Raw genomic sequence first — 16,297 nt, 5'->3', positions numbered from 1 at the left:
TTCATGTGCAGGTGAGGTAGAAACCCACTACGGGCTTATCTAAAAACCTTACCTAAAAGAGAGGGGAAAAAAAAGATATATATATATAAAATAAAATAGAAAGATAATGATACAAAATAAAAAATATCAATTCACATGCATATCTTATACATGCCTAATCTCATTGTAAAAACTAAAATAATATAGGCTGTGAGTTAATTGAAAGAAGAGAGGATGTTTACCATCTCACTCACACCATATGTTTATCTGACATCTTACTTGATGTTTATCCCCCTTCTTCAGACACCCGGCTCTCTGAAAGCTGGCAGCCCACAGTCTCAGGTCTACCATGTGGTTCGAAGACACCCACATGTGAGAGACACATAGCACAGGCCAGTTCACCACAAATAACTGCCTCAAGCTAAATGTGAGAATGGCTGATGAGGCTGTAAAATAAAGACGGACTCCAATCGGCCTGAACCGCTCAATAAGTAGAGCGATGTGGTGTTGTGTTGTGTTATTTTGTGTCACGTCACGTCACGTCACGTCACGTCACGTCACGTCACGTCACGTCACGTCACGTCACGTCACGTCACGTCAGGATATATGTTGTGTTATGTTAGGTTAGGTTACTTTAGAGTTAGGTTACGTCAGGTTTCGTTACGTCAGGTTTCGTTTCGTTACGTTATGTCAGGATATACAGTATGTCATGTCATGTCATGTCATGTTATGTTATGTTATGTTATGTTGCGTTACATTATGTCATGTTATGTCAGTATATACATTATGTTTTGTTACGTTACGTTACGTTGCGTTTTGTTACGTTACGTTACGTTGTGTTTTGTTACGTTATGTTACGTTACGTTACGTTACGTTACGTTACATTGCGTTTTGTTACGTTACGTTACGTTGCGTTGCGTTTTGTTACGTTACGTTACGTTACGTTACGTTACGTTGCGTTGCGTTTTGTTACGTTACGTTACGTTGTGTTTTGTTACGTTACGTTTTGTTACGTTACGTTGCGTTTTGTTACGTTACGTTACGTTACGTTACGTTACGTTACGTTACGCTACGCTATGTTATGTTATATTATGCTATGTTATGTTGTTATGTTAGGTTAGGTTAGATTACATTAAATTAGATTGGATTAAGTTAGGTTAGGTTAGATTAGATTAGATTGGGTTAGATTATATTATATTAGATTAGGTTAGATTAGATTGGGTTACATTAGATTAGATTACGTTAGGTTAGGTTAGGTTAGATTGGATGAGATTAGATTAGGTTAGGATAGATTAGATTGGGTTAGATTAGATTAGATTAGATTAGGTTAAATTAGGTTAGGTTAGATTAGATTGGGTTAGATTAGATTAGGTTAGGTTAGGTTAGATCAGATTAGATTAGGTTAGATTAGATTAGATTAGATTGGGTTAGATTAGATTAGATTAGATTAGGTTAGGTTAGGTTAGGTTAGGTTAGGTTAGATCAGATTAGGTTAGATTAGATTAGATTAGATTAGATTAGATTAGATTGGATTAGATTAGGTTAAATTAGGTTAGGTTAGATTAGATTAGATTAGGTTAAATTAGGTCAGGTTAGATTAGATTAGATTAGATTGGGTTAGATCAGATTAGATTACATTAAATTAGATTGGGTTAGGTTAGATTGGATTGGGTTAGATTAGATTAGATTTGGTTAGATTAGGTTTGGTTAGATTAGATTGGGTTAGATTAGATTATATTAGGTTAGATTAGATTAGATTATGTTAGGTTAGGTTAGGTTAGATTAGATTAGATTGGGTTAGATTAGATAAAATTAGATTGGGTTAGATTAGATTAGATTAGATTAGGTTAAATTAGATTAGATTAGGTAATACTTGAGAGTAAAATATCAGGTACAAACTTAATGATGTACATTTTTCCCCCAATTATGGTTGTGCTACCTCACATTTAGGGCCAGTTTAGGCTGGCAGGATGGCCTAGTGGTTAGAGAGACCGTCCTTCAGCCGTAGGACCCAGGTTCACCCAGCTGTCAGCAACCCTCCGTCCTGCTGAAGTGTCCATGAGCAAGACACTGAACCCTCCCAGCTGCAGAGCTGCTGCTCTGTAGCTGACGCTGCGCTCTGACCTCCCTGCAGGGAGGCAAGTGAAAAGAGAAATACCCTACAGGGATCAATAAAGCATGACAGTATTATAATTGGTGGTGGGATGATGCAATGTTTCGTGAGACTGTGTGAAATGCTGCTCGACAATACCTCGCTCCAACTCAGCTCACGGGTGCAGGCAGCAGTTTGAATTTTTGTCAATGATGGAGCAGACAAAAGTAGACAAAAACACGAGTATGCATAAACACCTGAATATGGCTACTGGAAAGTAGCAAAACTAGGCCACTTTATAGCTTGAAGTTATTAAAGCAAATCACTCTCTTTCCTCACCTGTGAGAGTTTTGGTGTCGCTGGGTTTACGTGTTTCTGAAGGTCTACAAGAATCAGATGAGTCTCCATACTGTATATTGTTTGTCGTTCTTATTTTGAACAGAAGAGGGCGATAGAGCAATTCATCTTCACCCCAGCTTGCTAGGAACCAAAACGTGCTAGGAACCAATAGAACTGGGTGCATCCTACCGAGAAAAGCGGAAGTGACCTTTTTATCAATTATTCAATGTAATGAGTAGATATTTAGAGGTATACCGCTATCTATATTTACGTTTGCAAACTATATATTTTGTGTAGCACTTCCCAAGCACTTTTACTGAGCTCCCAGTGTTGGATTTAATATCCAAACTAGTCCGTACTCTCTTCGGTCCGCCTAATTCTCTTTCCTTCCGTTCCGATCGGGTTCTCCCTCCGCCCGGTTCCTTTTCTACTCTTTAGTCCACGTGTGGATTTTATTCGATTTTTCACCATAAAGATTGAATACAAATCTGGAGCAAATGGCCTCTTCTTTCGAGCAGATGAGAGCGAACGTGGGGAAGCTCCTACGCGGAATCGATAGGTATGGATGCCCGTTAACCGGACTGATAACCGGACTAGCTAGCTAACGTTAGCTTACCTTAACTTGCTATGCTATGTTAAGCTAAATTAGCAGCAAGCCCATTCTCAGGGTGTGTGCAAGCTTCAAACATCAAATTCAGTCTTTCCGAGGTCTTTCTAATGCCCGTTTTAATGAAATATAATACCAATTTCGCAAATGAAATAAACGTGAAAGTGAAAACAACTTTAACGTTAGAGATGTCAAAATATACAGAGGCTCTGCATGACTGGGCTGAAAACAGTTCCCATCCTTAAACGGTTTAACACTTCTAAAACTGAATGTATGACTTTAAATGATGTTTGTACCTGTATTAAAGCCCTTCAAGGCCTTTTGTTTAGATAATGCGATTCAAGACTTAAGACTTCTTCTTCTCAGTTCGATTTTGTTGCGGTAGCTAGCTGACCAGCTCCGACAAACTAACGTTAGCTTCAACAAATAGGCACTTCTCAGACAGTGTAGTTGAGAGACTGATGATTTAAAACAAGTCTACCAACGTTAGTTATTCGGGACATGTACCAAGCTTCCTTTGTGGTTGTGTTGTTATTCGCTCACCGAGTCAAAGATGGAAGCTCAGCCTCCTTGTGACAGCTGCTGCCACACTGCCAGATGCTGTAGCTAAACTTCTTCTTCTTCTTCTTCTTCTTCTTCTTCTTCTTCTTCTTCTTCTGCTGTAGCTAAACTGATGTTGCATGCTCCTTATAATGCATATAAACCATATTCAGAATGTAGGAAGTATAATTGACAGTGGTACTAGCAGTAATATTGATTTACCACAGTGAAACGCACACATGACACAATATAGTAACAAAGCACAATGATGGCAGTGCTTTCATACAATAGAATATATCCATAACAGACAGAAACGTACAGTAAATAACATCCAGTGGATTGTCATTGAGATGCCAATTCTTTGCAGAAACACTAAAGCCATCTGCACCTGAACATACATAATGAGCTGTGTCTGTTCTCCCAGGTACAACCCAGAGAACCTGGCTACACTGGAGCGCTATGTGGAGACACAAGCCAAAGAGAACGCCTACGACCTGGAAGCCAACCTGGCCGTCCTCAAGCTGTAAGTCTCTCTGTCAGTCTGTGTGGCTTGGCAGCCGGTGTGGCAGATTAATACCAGCCACCACCCAAATGTCTGGAAATATTGGCTGACAGCCTGACACTGGTACATTTGTGTAATCTATCATCCGCGTTGGTAGACAACGAGTATTTGGAGGCTCCATTCAAATCTTGTTGGCTGGTAAATGAGACATTTTTTGGATGTGTGCTAGCCATGCATCAAATTTATCTCTGTTTGCTTGTCTTTCTCTGTCTCAGTAGTCATGTGGGATTAACATTGCAAGGGATCCTGTATGTTGTATGCAGTGTTGTAGCTTTTTCACTGTTTTCTGGTGCTGTTAGGTTTCTCTGTTGATTTCCAAAGGCAGTTTTTTTTTATTCATTTCCTTTTTTTGTGTTGATACCATTCTCAACATGAGTAAAAATTGTGGTTTGGTGCATTAAAACATACATTGAAGTGCGTAGTAATATTTAACATTCAGGATGAAAATGTTATTTTACAGTTCTGAGCAACAAATTATATTCCTGAGCGTAACGGTTCTCAAAGTGGGGTCCAGGGACCACCCGGAGTCATTGAGCAGGCTTCAGGTGGTCCCCAGCAAAATGTTTAATTTCACTATTGTTTAAGCACCAGAAATTAACCCAGGGAGAGAATGTATAAGAATGATTAATCTAATTGTAGGCTGCACCTCTCCCCACTATTATCCCCACCTTACTGTACAGTTATCAAATGGGGGTCCATGCCCCTAACGTGTATCTATTTGGGGGTCCATGACTTAAAGAGTTTGAGAACCCCAGCCATAACAAGATGTATGAGGTGTAAAGGCGACGGCTCTAATCCTCAGTTCATGTCCTGCAGGTACCAGTTCAACCCCGCCTACTTCCAGACGAACGTGACGTCCCAGATCCTGCTGAAGGCCCTGACCAACCTGCCGCACACAGACTTCACCCTCTGCAAGTGCATGATCGACCAGACACACGTATCCTTTTGGTGCCGTTTCCACAAGTTCATAGCGTCAAGTGGATGTGCTCTTGTAGCTTCTTCGTACTAAAAAGGTTTACCTCAGTGTCACTGTGTAGAACATGCTGCACCAGGATTAGGTTTTTAATTCCCGCTGGGGGCAAACACATGTGTGCAGGTTTGTTGTTCAGAGAAGTGTCAGGGTCAACCAGAAAGGCTAAGTGATGATACTAGTGCTGAAACGATTCCTCGATCAACAGAAAATCAGGCTTATAGGTAACTGAATGAATGTGAGTCAATGGAGCCTCCCCACACATATTACTGCACAGGAGTGAGTGTATGTGTGAGTGTGTTTGGTAGTTGTTCAGAGCTGGGAGGAGGAGTGGGGTCTGTTTTGGGGTCGGGTGCGTTTCCTTGACTACAGTGTCGCAGCAAGAGGAACGCCCCATCAGACAGATCCTGTACCTGGGGAACCTGCTGGAGACCTGCCACTTCCAAAGCTTCTGGGTACGCCACACACACACACACACACACACACCTACAGTTACATACACCATCACAATCAGAATTAATGTTGAGAAGAATGTTTTAGACTTTCCAGAAACTCGTTGGCGACACTTGAAATAATGAACATGCGCAGGAAGAATATTATGTATTCCAATCAATCAAACTAGTCTGTTAAAGCATTTATATGGTTACTAGCCACTAATGTTCTCTTACTGATCAGACTCTCAATAGTTTTTATTCAATTCAATACGTTTATTGTCCCCGAAGGGAAATGTGCTTTGCAAGCAGGTTTACAAAAGTTTAAAGAATACAGTCCACAAATCAGACAAACAAACAGTCATGAGATTAAACACTGGCAGGAGACACCTAGCCATGAAAGTGCATAATGTGGGTCTGGGTCAGTGGCCTGTAAACAAGTAAGTATACCAAACATCATATACATTTCAACATCAGTAAGTTGAAGCAATATTAATAAATAAGTAAAGGTTATCTACGCATATTCAAAAGGTTTATACCACCCATAGTGTATGGGTGGTATCTCTCCCTCTCTCTCCCCCTCTCTGTCTCTCTCTCTCCCTCCCTCTCTCTCTCCCTCTCTCTGTCTCTCTCACACTCTGTCTCCCTCTCGCTCTCTCCCTATCTCTCTCTCTCCCTCCCCCTCCCCCCTCTCTCTCTCTCTCTGTCTCTCTCTCCCTCTCTCTCTCTCTCTCTTACAAATACAGACCGCAGTTTCTGTTTGCCTTTCGATTCCTGTTCTACACAATCAGCTGTTTATCATGGTCTCACATCCTTAATATGTCATCTGTCTTTCTGTTGCTTTCCTTCTTCTTTTCATCCCTTTTTTCCACTCCTCATCCTCTCCAAACTCTCCCCTTTATGAAAGTGTTTGTCCTCTTCTGATGTCTTCTAATCCCCTTCACCTCCTTTTTTCCCCCCTGACAGACGAGTCTGGAGGAGAACAGAGAGCTCATCGACGGCATCACTGGCTTCGAGGACTCCGTGCGCAAGTGTGAGTATAATATCATTTAATTGATCACATTGAGGTTGAGCTCTTACAGTATATGAAAGGAGGGGGCACTTCTCCTCCTGCTTTTCCCTGCATAACATCTGTGGAAATAATAGCAAAAATCCATCCCAGATATGAAAGCATATGTATTAAATGAATAAAAACCCAATTTTCAGACATCTTAGATTGTTGAGATCAAGACTTTATCATGAAAAATTAATTTCTGTTTTTTGTATTTGGCAATAAAAGCAATTCTGACTGTTATTCTGAGATTCTGATACTGCAGTCGTATGAATATTCACAGTTGTTTAATTCTTCTCCCTCTCCAGTCATCTGCCATGTAGTGGGCATCACCTACCAGAACATTGAGCACCGGTTACTGGCTGAGATGCTGGGAGACCCTCTGGGTAAGAACCTGGACTTCTTCATCAGTCTAGAGAACCACGGTCCTGCCAGAGAGATGTTTGACTGGAAGTTTATAAATTTGCGTTGTCACAGCATTTATAATAGATGATCTTGCATGTTATAGCCATTCCTATGAGACAGTAAAATGCCTTTTTATAATCTGCCACCATGGTGCAGGTACACCATGTTGTGCGGGACATTATGTTGTCATGGTGGCATCGCTGTGTGTGTGTGTAGACGCATTTGCAACCTTCTAGTCATCAGCCCGCTCTCTCTCTGTCTCCCTCTCTCTCTGTCTCCCTCTCTCTCTCTATCTCCCTCTCTCTCTCCCTCTCCCTCTCTCTCTCTCTGTCTCTCTCTCTCTCTGTCTCCCTCCCTCTCTCTCTCTCTCCCTCTCTCTCTCCCTCTCCCTCTCCCTCTCTCTCTCTCTCTCCCTCTCCCTCTCTCTCTCTCTCTGTCTCTCTCTCTCTGTCTCCCTCCCTCTCTCTCTGTCTCCCTCTCTCTCTCTCTCTCTCTCTCTCTCTCTCTGTCTCCCTCTGTCCCTCTCTCTCTCTCCCCCTCCCTCCCTCACTCTCTCTCTCTCTCTCTTTCTTTCCTTCTCTCTCTCTCTCTCTCTCTCTTCAATTCAAGGAGCTTTATTGGCATGACGTACATGTGCACATGTTGCCAAAAGCATAGATTCAAACATAAATGGGATAGAAATAAAGTAAAATGAAATAAACTGCATATTAAAGAGTTTACAGAGTTGATGTGTCTTAGATTATGGCATGACATCACATACTGAGCACAGAGTTCTCTCTCTGTCTCTCTTTCTCCCTCTCCCCCTCTCCCTCCCTCCCTCTCTCTCTCCCTCTCTCCAGACACACAGGTGAAGGTCTGGATGAGTAAGTACGGCTGGACGGAGAACGAGGACGGACAGATCTTCATCTACAACCAGGAGGAGAGCGTCAAGCCCAAGAACATCGTGGAGAAGATTGACTTTGAGAGTGAGTGGTGCCATGGCGCAAACTGATGAATGAATAAAGCTCCCCTCCTTTTGTTAATGTCTGTTCTTATCTCTCTGTTTTTGGTGTCATGCTTTTGTTTTTTATTTGATGATTCAACCTGTCTCCCCCCCTTAATCCTCGCCTCCTGTTAGTAACTGAACTGCATTTAATAGGTGAAAGCATGAAGTGATTTTTGGCATTAATCTGCTCAGCCTATTTCATAGAAAGAGCAGGCAGTTCTGATGTTTTGTAATTGAGTGTATATTAGTTTCCATGTATATTGGTTTCCATGTATATTGGTTTCCATGTATATTGGTTTCCATGCTGTTTTCAGTGACTTGATGTAAAATCCAAACTTAACGTTCTCTCCTCCTTTCTTTCTCTTATTCACTTCTTTCCTTCTACACTTCTGTCCTTGCTTTCCTCTCCACAGGTGTATCCAGCATCATGGCTACATCTCAGTGATGCAAACACAGACAGACAGACACACACACACACACACAATTCATCACAGAGAAAGTCTTTTACAACCAGGTCTTTTTTTTTTTCGCAATACACTCTTTTCGCAATAAATGTAATTTATCATTACACCCCGTGTCTCTGTGTGGTTCTCTTGGCAGCTCTGAATGTTCTTGAAAGCATTTCATCATCATCTGCTTCTTCCACAGAACAGTTATCAGAGCTCCTTGCCTTGGAAATGTCCACCAGTTATTCCCAGAAATGAATAATTTCCTTGTTTATCCAGGTGTTAAAAACAGGGTGTTGGCTATACAGCGTCTATCAAGTATAATAAAGAGTTGACAGGAATCAGGATTAATGCATCAGCTTAGTCATCATTTTTAGTCTTGTGTAAATTACATCAGACTGTACTTTCCTGCATGTTGAGCATGTAATTGTTTAATTGATGTGGGATTACCCATGTTTCTAATGCAGAGCTACAGTATGACGTTTGCTCAGGTTTAGGACATTTTATAGTCTGTTCGTTGCCGGTAGAGTAGTGCAGCGGTTCCTAAAGTGGGGTTCAGGGACTCCCAGGAGTCCTTGAGGGAGTTCCACTGGGTCCACCAGCAGAATGCAGATTAGTTTAATTTCACTATTAATTCACGCACTAGAAGTTACCAACATGAGAGATTGTGTAAGGATGACTGTTTTGACCAGAGGTTTCCATCAGCAGAGACAGAAAACTAAGGTTCCCTCAGCTCGTTCCCAGCAAAATTAAGATTAATTTAAATGTTATTGCCTTCCCTTGGTATTAGGTGAGAATGTGTAATGACCATCCATTACGCACATTCTTTCATACTCTGTCATCTATTCACCTACAGTATAAATGGACACAAAAGTCCTCTAAAAGGGGCTACCTGTGACAGGACAAACTATCCATTAGGGGTCAGTGGTCTAAAGCGTGTATTTGGGAGTCCTTAACCTGCAGGTCTGAGAACACCTGGCCTGAAGCGTCTTTACTTGGAGGTCTTTGACATGAAAAGGTATCATGGGAACCCCTAGTAAACTAAAATATCTCTATTTGGGGTCATTTATGGGGAAAAGGTTTGGTTTAAAGCATCTCCATCTGGAGATCTTTGAAATGAAAAACTTTGACAAGCCCTGTTCTAAAATATATCAGTTTCAGAGTCCTTGTCATGAAAAAGTGGGAACTCCTGGTCTGAAGTGTCTCTATTTGGTGGTCTTTGACATGAAAAGGTTTGGGAAGCCCTGGTCTAGAGTTCCAGGGGGACCCCAGCAAGTTGGTGAATTGTTAAACTTCACCATTATTTCATTTATAAGAAGTGAACACCATTAGAAAACTAGAGAATGTAGAAGAATGACTGTTTCGATCATAGTTTCTCTCTCTGTTATCTCTCTACATACAATACAGATAATTGTGGAATTCTGGACTAAGTCATATCTAACAATAAAAAATATTCTCAGATTTGAGTTCAGGTCCGTGATATGAAAAAGTTTGAGAATCACTAGTCTAAAGTGTCTATTTGGGATCCTCGACATGAAAAGGTTTGGGAACCTCTGCAGTGGGGAATCCGGTCTAAAAGAACACAGCAGCAGCTACCACACACACACACACACACACACACACACACACATACACAGGTGAACGTCTACCTGTGCAGCTTTTCTTAACGGGGCGTGGCTTGCTTTGCTTTTTTGCAGAGGTGAGAAGGCAGACTAACTCGAAAGCCGCAGTTTTGTTTGGAGAGTCAACAGACAGACTTTTGGGTTAGAAGCTAAAACGCACCTGTGAGTTGCCATGAGCGTGTCGTCGGAAGGCTCCGGGCCCCCGGCCGCTGAGGACGATGTGGACTCGGTCGGCTCGGTAGACGAGCTGCTGGGCTCCCAGTCCCGCCGCTGGCTGGCGGATCTGCTGGACGGGGACATGGCCCAGGACGCCGGGGACGTGAACACCGTGGGCCGGGACGGACTGTTCGTGGACTACCACTTCCCCCTGGGCGAGCTGGAGCTGAAGGCCGGGGTGAAGTGGAAACGACCCAAGGTACAGAAAACAAGATGAGCTTTAGCCTGCGAGGTGTGAGGCGAATTTGAAACGTTTGTCCTGATTGCACTAGATAGAAGAAGAAAAAAAACTCTTGTGAAAAAGGAATATAGTGATTGTATTTTTTTTGGGATAATTTGGGAAGGATTCTGTAATTGTTTGCATCACAGCAGGAGTATAAACTGTAGCTTATAGGGTCAGTTTTGTCATTTTCTATTTACTTTTATCATGATTATCTTTATTATTTATTGTTGTTCTATGCATATGTGCTCTAATTACTATGTTATTATTTGTTTTCCATTGTAATTGCTTCAGTGTACGGGGATAGGGATCCTAACAATAATATTATACTATTATACAATTATGCTAATAGTAACACCATAGGAGATAACAAAATACCACAAAGTATAAGGTATAACTCACTGTTGAGTAGCCTACCATAGATATACTGTAAGTCTCTATAGGAATATAATAGGAATATTATAGTGATACCATAAATACCATAAAGTGGGCTACGATAAGGTCAGTATAAACTCACTATTAAGTCCCTATAGGAATATAATAGTGATCCCATAGGAGATACAAAAATGCCATAAAGTACTATAAGGTCAGTATAAACTAACTGTATGTATAAGTGTATAGGAGTATTACAGTGGGGGTTTTTTTCTTAGAGATTTCTCAGCATACCTAATAACAGGCTGTTACAGTTGAATAAGTAAATGCAGCTAAGGGGGGTTTTCATAAAATTGCTGATAGTGCATGATACCCAAATCCTAAGTATATGCTGATATGGAATGACCTTCACTGCCAATGAATCATACATTACATTAATCTCTGCATGAGTGGGATATTACATGTCATATATAATCAGCAGTGGGCCATGCCAGATGTGTTAGGGAGATATTTTGTATTGGCAGGATATCGCAGCTCCTGCCTCTGGACAGGCATTCTCAATAGATGACAGATGAATGATGGGTGTGCCGTAAAGAAAGCACATGGATAAAACATAATTGAAGGCCTGGAGGCCAACAGGTGGCCTGGAGGCATACAGACCAACGCTGTCCCTAAACAACCTGTTCTTCTTCTTCTTCTTCTTCTTCTTCTTATTCTTCATCTTCTCTTCTCTTCTCTTCTCTTCTCTTCTCTTCTCCTAAGTTAGGGCAGGGCAGGACATGGCTGGGATAAGATCTAACCTGCTGGTATATTTACACAGGACCTTGTTATATAAATACATGTCAGGCAATCAAAAGAGAGAATCTCCACATGAAACAACAGCAGCTGCCTGTAATGGCGGTGAGGAAGGAGAGTTAATGTTGACTGAAGGCTGTAATACAGGGCAAATTTCTGGTGCAACATAAATGGGCAACTTTGCCATAAGTAATGACCAACAGAGTTATTTTTATCACACTCTTTTTTACTTTTAGCGCCCTAATCTAAACCATGTAATAAGAATAACAACAATAATACAGGGAACCAGATGGCAGAAACTGAAACTGTTGATGTAAAGGATGGGAACAATCAGACAGGATGGATTCTGCTTTCTTATAAAACTGTTTGTTGTAAAGATCCTGCAGAGTTTCCTGTGCAGTGCCAGTTATGTTGCTACAGACATTAACCACCTTATTGAGTACATATTTGTGTTTTACCTTGAGAGATTGATACCAGCAGATAAAGGAGGATGTGAGCACAGACTCAATAACAGATCGATAAAACATTGTCATCAGGGACGTCAGCTTTATCTGTGTCTAAACAAAATGAAACCAAGTGTGGAGATCGATCTGGCTCCACAAGACCACAGCCAGCCTGAGGCCGCATTCCTGCTGTACTACATATGGTTATCTCTTTTTTTATTCAGCATGGCTACTCCTCACTCCTTTATTATTCTCTCCTTCCTGGGACAGCAGGAAGGCTGAGCAGCCTGCAGAGTGGGAGAAGCAGGAAGAAAAGCGTCTGCTGGGCTGAGATCAAGTGACTCGCCTAAAGACATTTAAACAGGTTTTTTACGGGAAGAAAGAATGTTAGTTATTAGCTTCCCCTACTTGTTCAGCGATTTGAACCGGTGTTGTGCCATAATTTGTATCCCCTAAGAACATTTTTTCTTCACCTCGATTTCACGCCAGGGAGGAAAATAACAAAATCATTTCAATTTTTGTGGATTGTTTTCCTATCATCAACTTTTCAAACAGGGAATCAACATTTAAAAAACACTTCACAAGGTCAAAGTATAGTCGACCTAAATTAACTCATTAGCTTGTTTATGATCTCATTATCTCAAACCACGAGCATCCACTGAATCTACAAGGAAGTTCATCAATGCTTAAGCGATAAACTCCACGCATATGTTTGGTTGTAGCCCAGTACTGTGGATTCAATACAAAGGAAATCTTTATTGAAGACGGTCAGTTTGACGATTGACAAAACACAAATTGAGTTGTGTTTTTTTTTGTATAGTAAAACATATTTGTGGTTTTTTTTTTTTTTTTACTTATGGATCATGGTATACTCATTTGTGGATTATACTTTTAGATTTATGTATTATTGATGCAGTCTCCAGCATCTCTTGGCAGAGAGGATATGCTTATCTTTTCTCTACCATGAAGTTGTACAGTAGCTACACAGTAGTGTTCGTATCATTTATTAAACACATTTCCCCCATGATAATGTTCCTGTGCAGTGTCAAAACAACAACACACACACTGAGGACACAACAAGGACACACCGCCACAGGAAACACAACACTTAGGGGATACAGGCTGGGCCACAACACCGGCACTCTTTTACCCTGCTTCTCTACCTTAAGGCAATCTTTCACAGCACTATCTTGATGAAAAGGTGAATCACTGAGAAACACTGAAATTTCAAAAATGCACTGAGAGCTTTTCTGGCTTGGTTTGTTTTGAAGTTGACCTTTACCCCGCCACCACCCCCTCATATATTATCTATAATTATCTCATCTTATTTTTTTCCATCTTATTTTTCATTCCAGCAATCCTTTTTAAATCCTCGTGTCACAGCTGTAGTCTTCCACACAGAGCCTGCTAAACTGGTCCTGACTGTCATTCACACATACAAACACAAGCAAACAAGCATACACACACACACACGCACACACACACACACACACACACACACACACACACACACACACACACACACACACACACACACACACACACACAGCCCCTACCACTCTTTTGACACGGAGTGGTGCATCCATTATAGTTTTCTGAATACCTACTTTAAAACTGTAATTACTGACATAATCCACTGGAACACTTACTCTCACTGCTGTAATCTGATTACTTTAGGTTAGCGGTCTGCATTGCCACAATGCAAATCCCACAATGTACAATTAGATGAACACTCCATTGTACTGAGTTGCCATCTTATCTGCAATATTATCTGAAGATGTGCACTTATGTTAGTGTCTGTAATCGCATTAAAGTACCTGTACCTCATACTTATTTGCCTTTTACAGTGACTGTAACCCATCACATTTACTACTTTGTGTAATCAGATTACTGTAATCCCAGTATATGTAATCTGTTGTTACCAAACTGTGAGTAAAAACTGTGAAAAAATGTGTTGTAGACAGTGTGCACAGTGACAACAGGACAGTCTGGGTCAACAACATGCCTGTAACTTTGAATCCCTCTCCCCCTCCTTTTCCTCCTTCTCCTCCTCTTCTTCCCTCTCCCCCTCCTTTTCCTCCCTCTCCTCCTCCTCCCTCTCCTCCTCCTCTTCCTCCCTCTGCTCCTCCTCCTCCCTCTCCTCCTCCTCTTCCTCCCTCTCCTCCTCTTCCTCCCTCCCTCTCCTCCTCTTCCTCCCTCCCTCTCCTCCTCCTCCCTCTCCCCCTCCTTTTCCTCCCTCTCCTCCTCTTCCTCCCTCTCCTCCTCCTCTTCCTCCCTCTCCCCTTCCCTTTCCTCCCTCTCCCCTCCTTTTCTTCCCTCTCCTCCTCTTCCTCCCTCTCCTCCTCCTCTTCCTCCCTCTCCCCCTCCTTTTCCTCCCTCTCCTCCTCCTTTTCCTCCCTCTCCTCCTCCTCTTCCTCCCTCTCCTCTTCCTCCCTCTCCCTCTCTCTCCTCCCTCTCCTCTCCAGGAGCTCTGTCTGTCTCCTCAGTTCATAGTGGACGGAGCCACACGAATGGACGTGCGGCAGGGAAAGCTCAGTAAGTTCCTGTTACCATGGTGATATACTGTACTGTTACACAATACTGTTGTTCACTGCTGTAAATCAACAGCTTCCTAATAGTGAGTTGCACCCGCTTTATTTTTACAATCTGTGTGTCATTTGTCTTAAAACTCGATAATCTCTCTTTAACCGTCTCCTTCTGCTCGTCTCCATCTGCCCTTCATCACTGAAGTGGATTCAACAAGGGCAAGGCTGGGAGTAACTAATTACATTTACTCTACTCAGTTACGTTACTCTAACTGAGTAGATTTTGTGTGTATTTTTTAAAGCCACTGGTTTTACTTTTACTTAAGTAAGTAAGTTTTGCTGAAGTGTCTCTCCATCAGCAACAGAAACTGGACCAACGTAAACTGACAAACTGTGGATCCATTCACAGTGAGAAGAGGAATCTGACTTTACTTTGTTTCTGCACTTTATTTTGTCGTTTCTAATGTTTCCAGTTAAAAGAATCTAGTTCGAACTCTGTCCTCTCTCCTTTTAGAATCACATGGAAAAGATCACAGCTGACAACGTTCTCTCTGTAACTTTAACTCTGAGGACATTTTAAATGAGCCATCATTTTGATTAGCAGCAAAGTAACAATACTTCTACTGGAGTAGGACATTCTCGTACTCTCTCCACCACTGAATAAGGCTCAAAGTCAGTGATTTTATTGGTGCAGGCTGGGTTAACCATTACCAGTCGGTGATCACCATAAACACCAACCACCAATATAAACGAAAAACTAGTGTACAGTCAGAAAAGCATTAATTTATGAATTTTCGTTCCTTAAAATACCCTAAATTCATATAACTTACATCATATTAATGCTATTCATATTAATTTATTCATATCAGGCTAAAAAAAAGTGGGTAATTAGTGGGTAGTTAGTTTGTTTACTCTCCTCTACATTCCTGACCTTTGACCCGGACTCACCTGGTCAGTCTGTGTCATGGAAGTAGACAGTGCTCTAAATATTTTGTGTATTTAGCTCATGGTGTTTCTCCTGATCTAGTTTCTTATCCATGATCTACATTTAGGCCATATAAGAAATCGACTCGAGTGTAAAAGAGTCTGGTTTGGGATGTGGTATCCAAAAGTGCCCCGGTCTAGAAAGACTTGTTTTAAACTGTGTACCTGCCTGATGACCCCCACCCCACCCCCCCCACCCCTCTCTGTTAGATGACTGCTGGCTGCTGTCTGCCATAGCGTCTCTCTCGCTGCACCGCCCCCTGCTGGAGAAGGTGGTTCCTTTAGAGCAGAGCTTTGACGACAAATACAGCGGCTGCTTCTGCTTCCGGGTGAGTCTCTCAGCGCCAACTGACCCTGCTGTCTGGAGTTAAAACCACCGCCTGTTCCTCTCAGACCGGGATCAAACAGTTAGCGTAGGCGACTGTATGTTTTAATGTTTCTGGAGCACCGGATGGGCGGGGTTTACCACATCAGGGCAGGTCAGATAGTGATGTGAGGTAAGTGAAGTTGTCAGGTTGTTTTTCTACTTGTCTTTCATACTGTTTCCCATGACAAAGCGGTCCTAATTTAGTATTTTATTGTATCCTGGTTTTAAACTTTGTGCGTATGTTTTGGATGTATACTGTGTTTCAGTGGGGACCCCAGGAAGAACAGCTGACACCCGTGTGCACAGCTAATGGGGATCCTTATGAATAAATAAATAAATGAATAAA

At 41.8% G+C, this 16,297-nt stretch overlaps 2 protein-coding genes across 4 annotated transcripts; both read left to right on the top strand.

The window, feature by feature from the left end:
• Positions 1 to 2,810: 2,810 nt before the first annotated feature.
• Positions 2,811 to 8,531, top strand: eif3k (eukaryotic translation initiation factor 3, subunit K). Of its 3 annotated transcripts, none has more exons than XM_071540024.1 (8): positions 2,811 to 2,969; positions 3,982 to 4,080; positions 4,936 to 5,056; positions 5,470 to 5,544; positions 6,487 to 6,553; positions 6,880 to 6,957; positions 7,816 to 7,941; positions 8,375 to 8,531. In XM_071540024.1, exons 1-8 carry the CDS (start codon positions 2,908 to 2,910, stop codon positions 8,404 to 8,406), a joined length of 660 nt encoding a protein of 219 aa, XP_071396125.1. In that variant the 5' UTR covers positions 2,811 to 2,907; the 3' UTR covers positions 8,407 to 8,531. The 3 variants fall into 3 exon arrangements, with proteins under 3 accessions (XP_071396125.1, XP_071396124.1, XP_071396126.1); XM_071540023.1 differs by having other exon boundaries at positions 5,467 to 5,544; XM_071540025.1 differs by lacking the exon at positions 6,880 to 6,957.
• A 1,587-nt stretch (positions 8,532 to 10,118) lies between these two features.
• LOC139661550 (calpain-2 catalytic subunit-like) lies at positions 10,119 to 15,913 on the top strand (the record flags this gene model as incomplete). Its single annotated transcript, XM_071540018.1, has 3 exons — positions 10,119 to 10,444; positions 14,541 to 14,610; positions 15,795 to 15,913. Coding segments are annotated over exons 1-3 (432 nt in total), but the record flags the coding sequence as incomplete, so codon positions are not given.
• Positions 15,914 to 16,297: the final 384 nt, after the last annotated feature.

The sequence above is a fragment of the Centroberyx affinis genome, unplaced genomic scaffold, assembly GCF_046629955.1.
Source record: "Centroberyx affinis isolate AG114_WGS23_722 - 3 ecotype Tasmania unplaced genomic scaffold, CSIRO-AGI_Caff_v1 ptg003552l_1, whole genome shotgun sequence".
Taxonomy (NCBI): domain Eukaryota; kingdom Metazoa; phylum Chordata; class Actinopteri; order Beryciformes; family Berycidae; genus Centroberyx; species Centroberyx affinis.
Note: the sequence above shows the minus strand (reverse complement) of the source record. Positions and strands in the feature narration are given on the sequence as shown.

What these genes read in the sequence shown, in the direction of transcription:
- eif3k (XM_071540023.1), top strand. Translation starts at nt 2,908, where the DNA reads ATGGCCTCTTCTTTCGAGCAGATGAGAGCGAACGTGGGGAAGCTCCTA. An exon ending in CTCCTACGCGGAATCGATAG is followed by an intron (nt 2,970 to 3,981) that starts GTATGGATGCCC and finishes CTGTTCTCCCAG; the next exon opens with GTACAACCCAGAGAACCTGG. An exon ending in AACCTGGCCGTCCTCAAGCT is followed by an intron (nt 4,081 to 4,935) that starts GTAAGTCTCTCT and finishes CATGTCCTGCAG; the next exon opens with GTACCAGTTCAACCCCGCCT.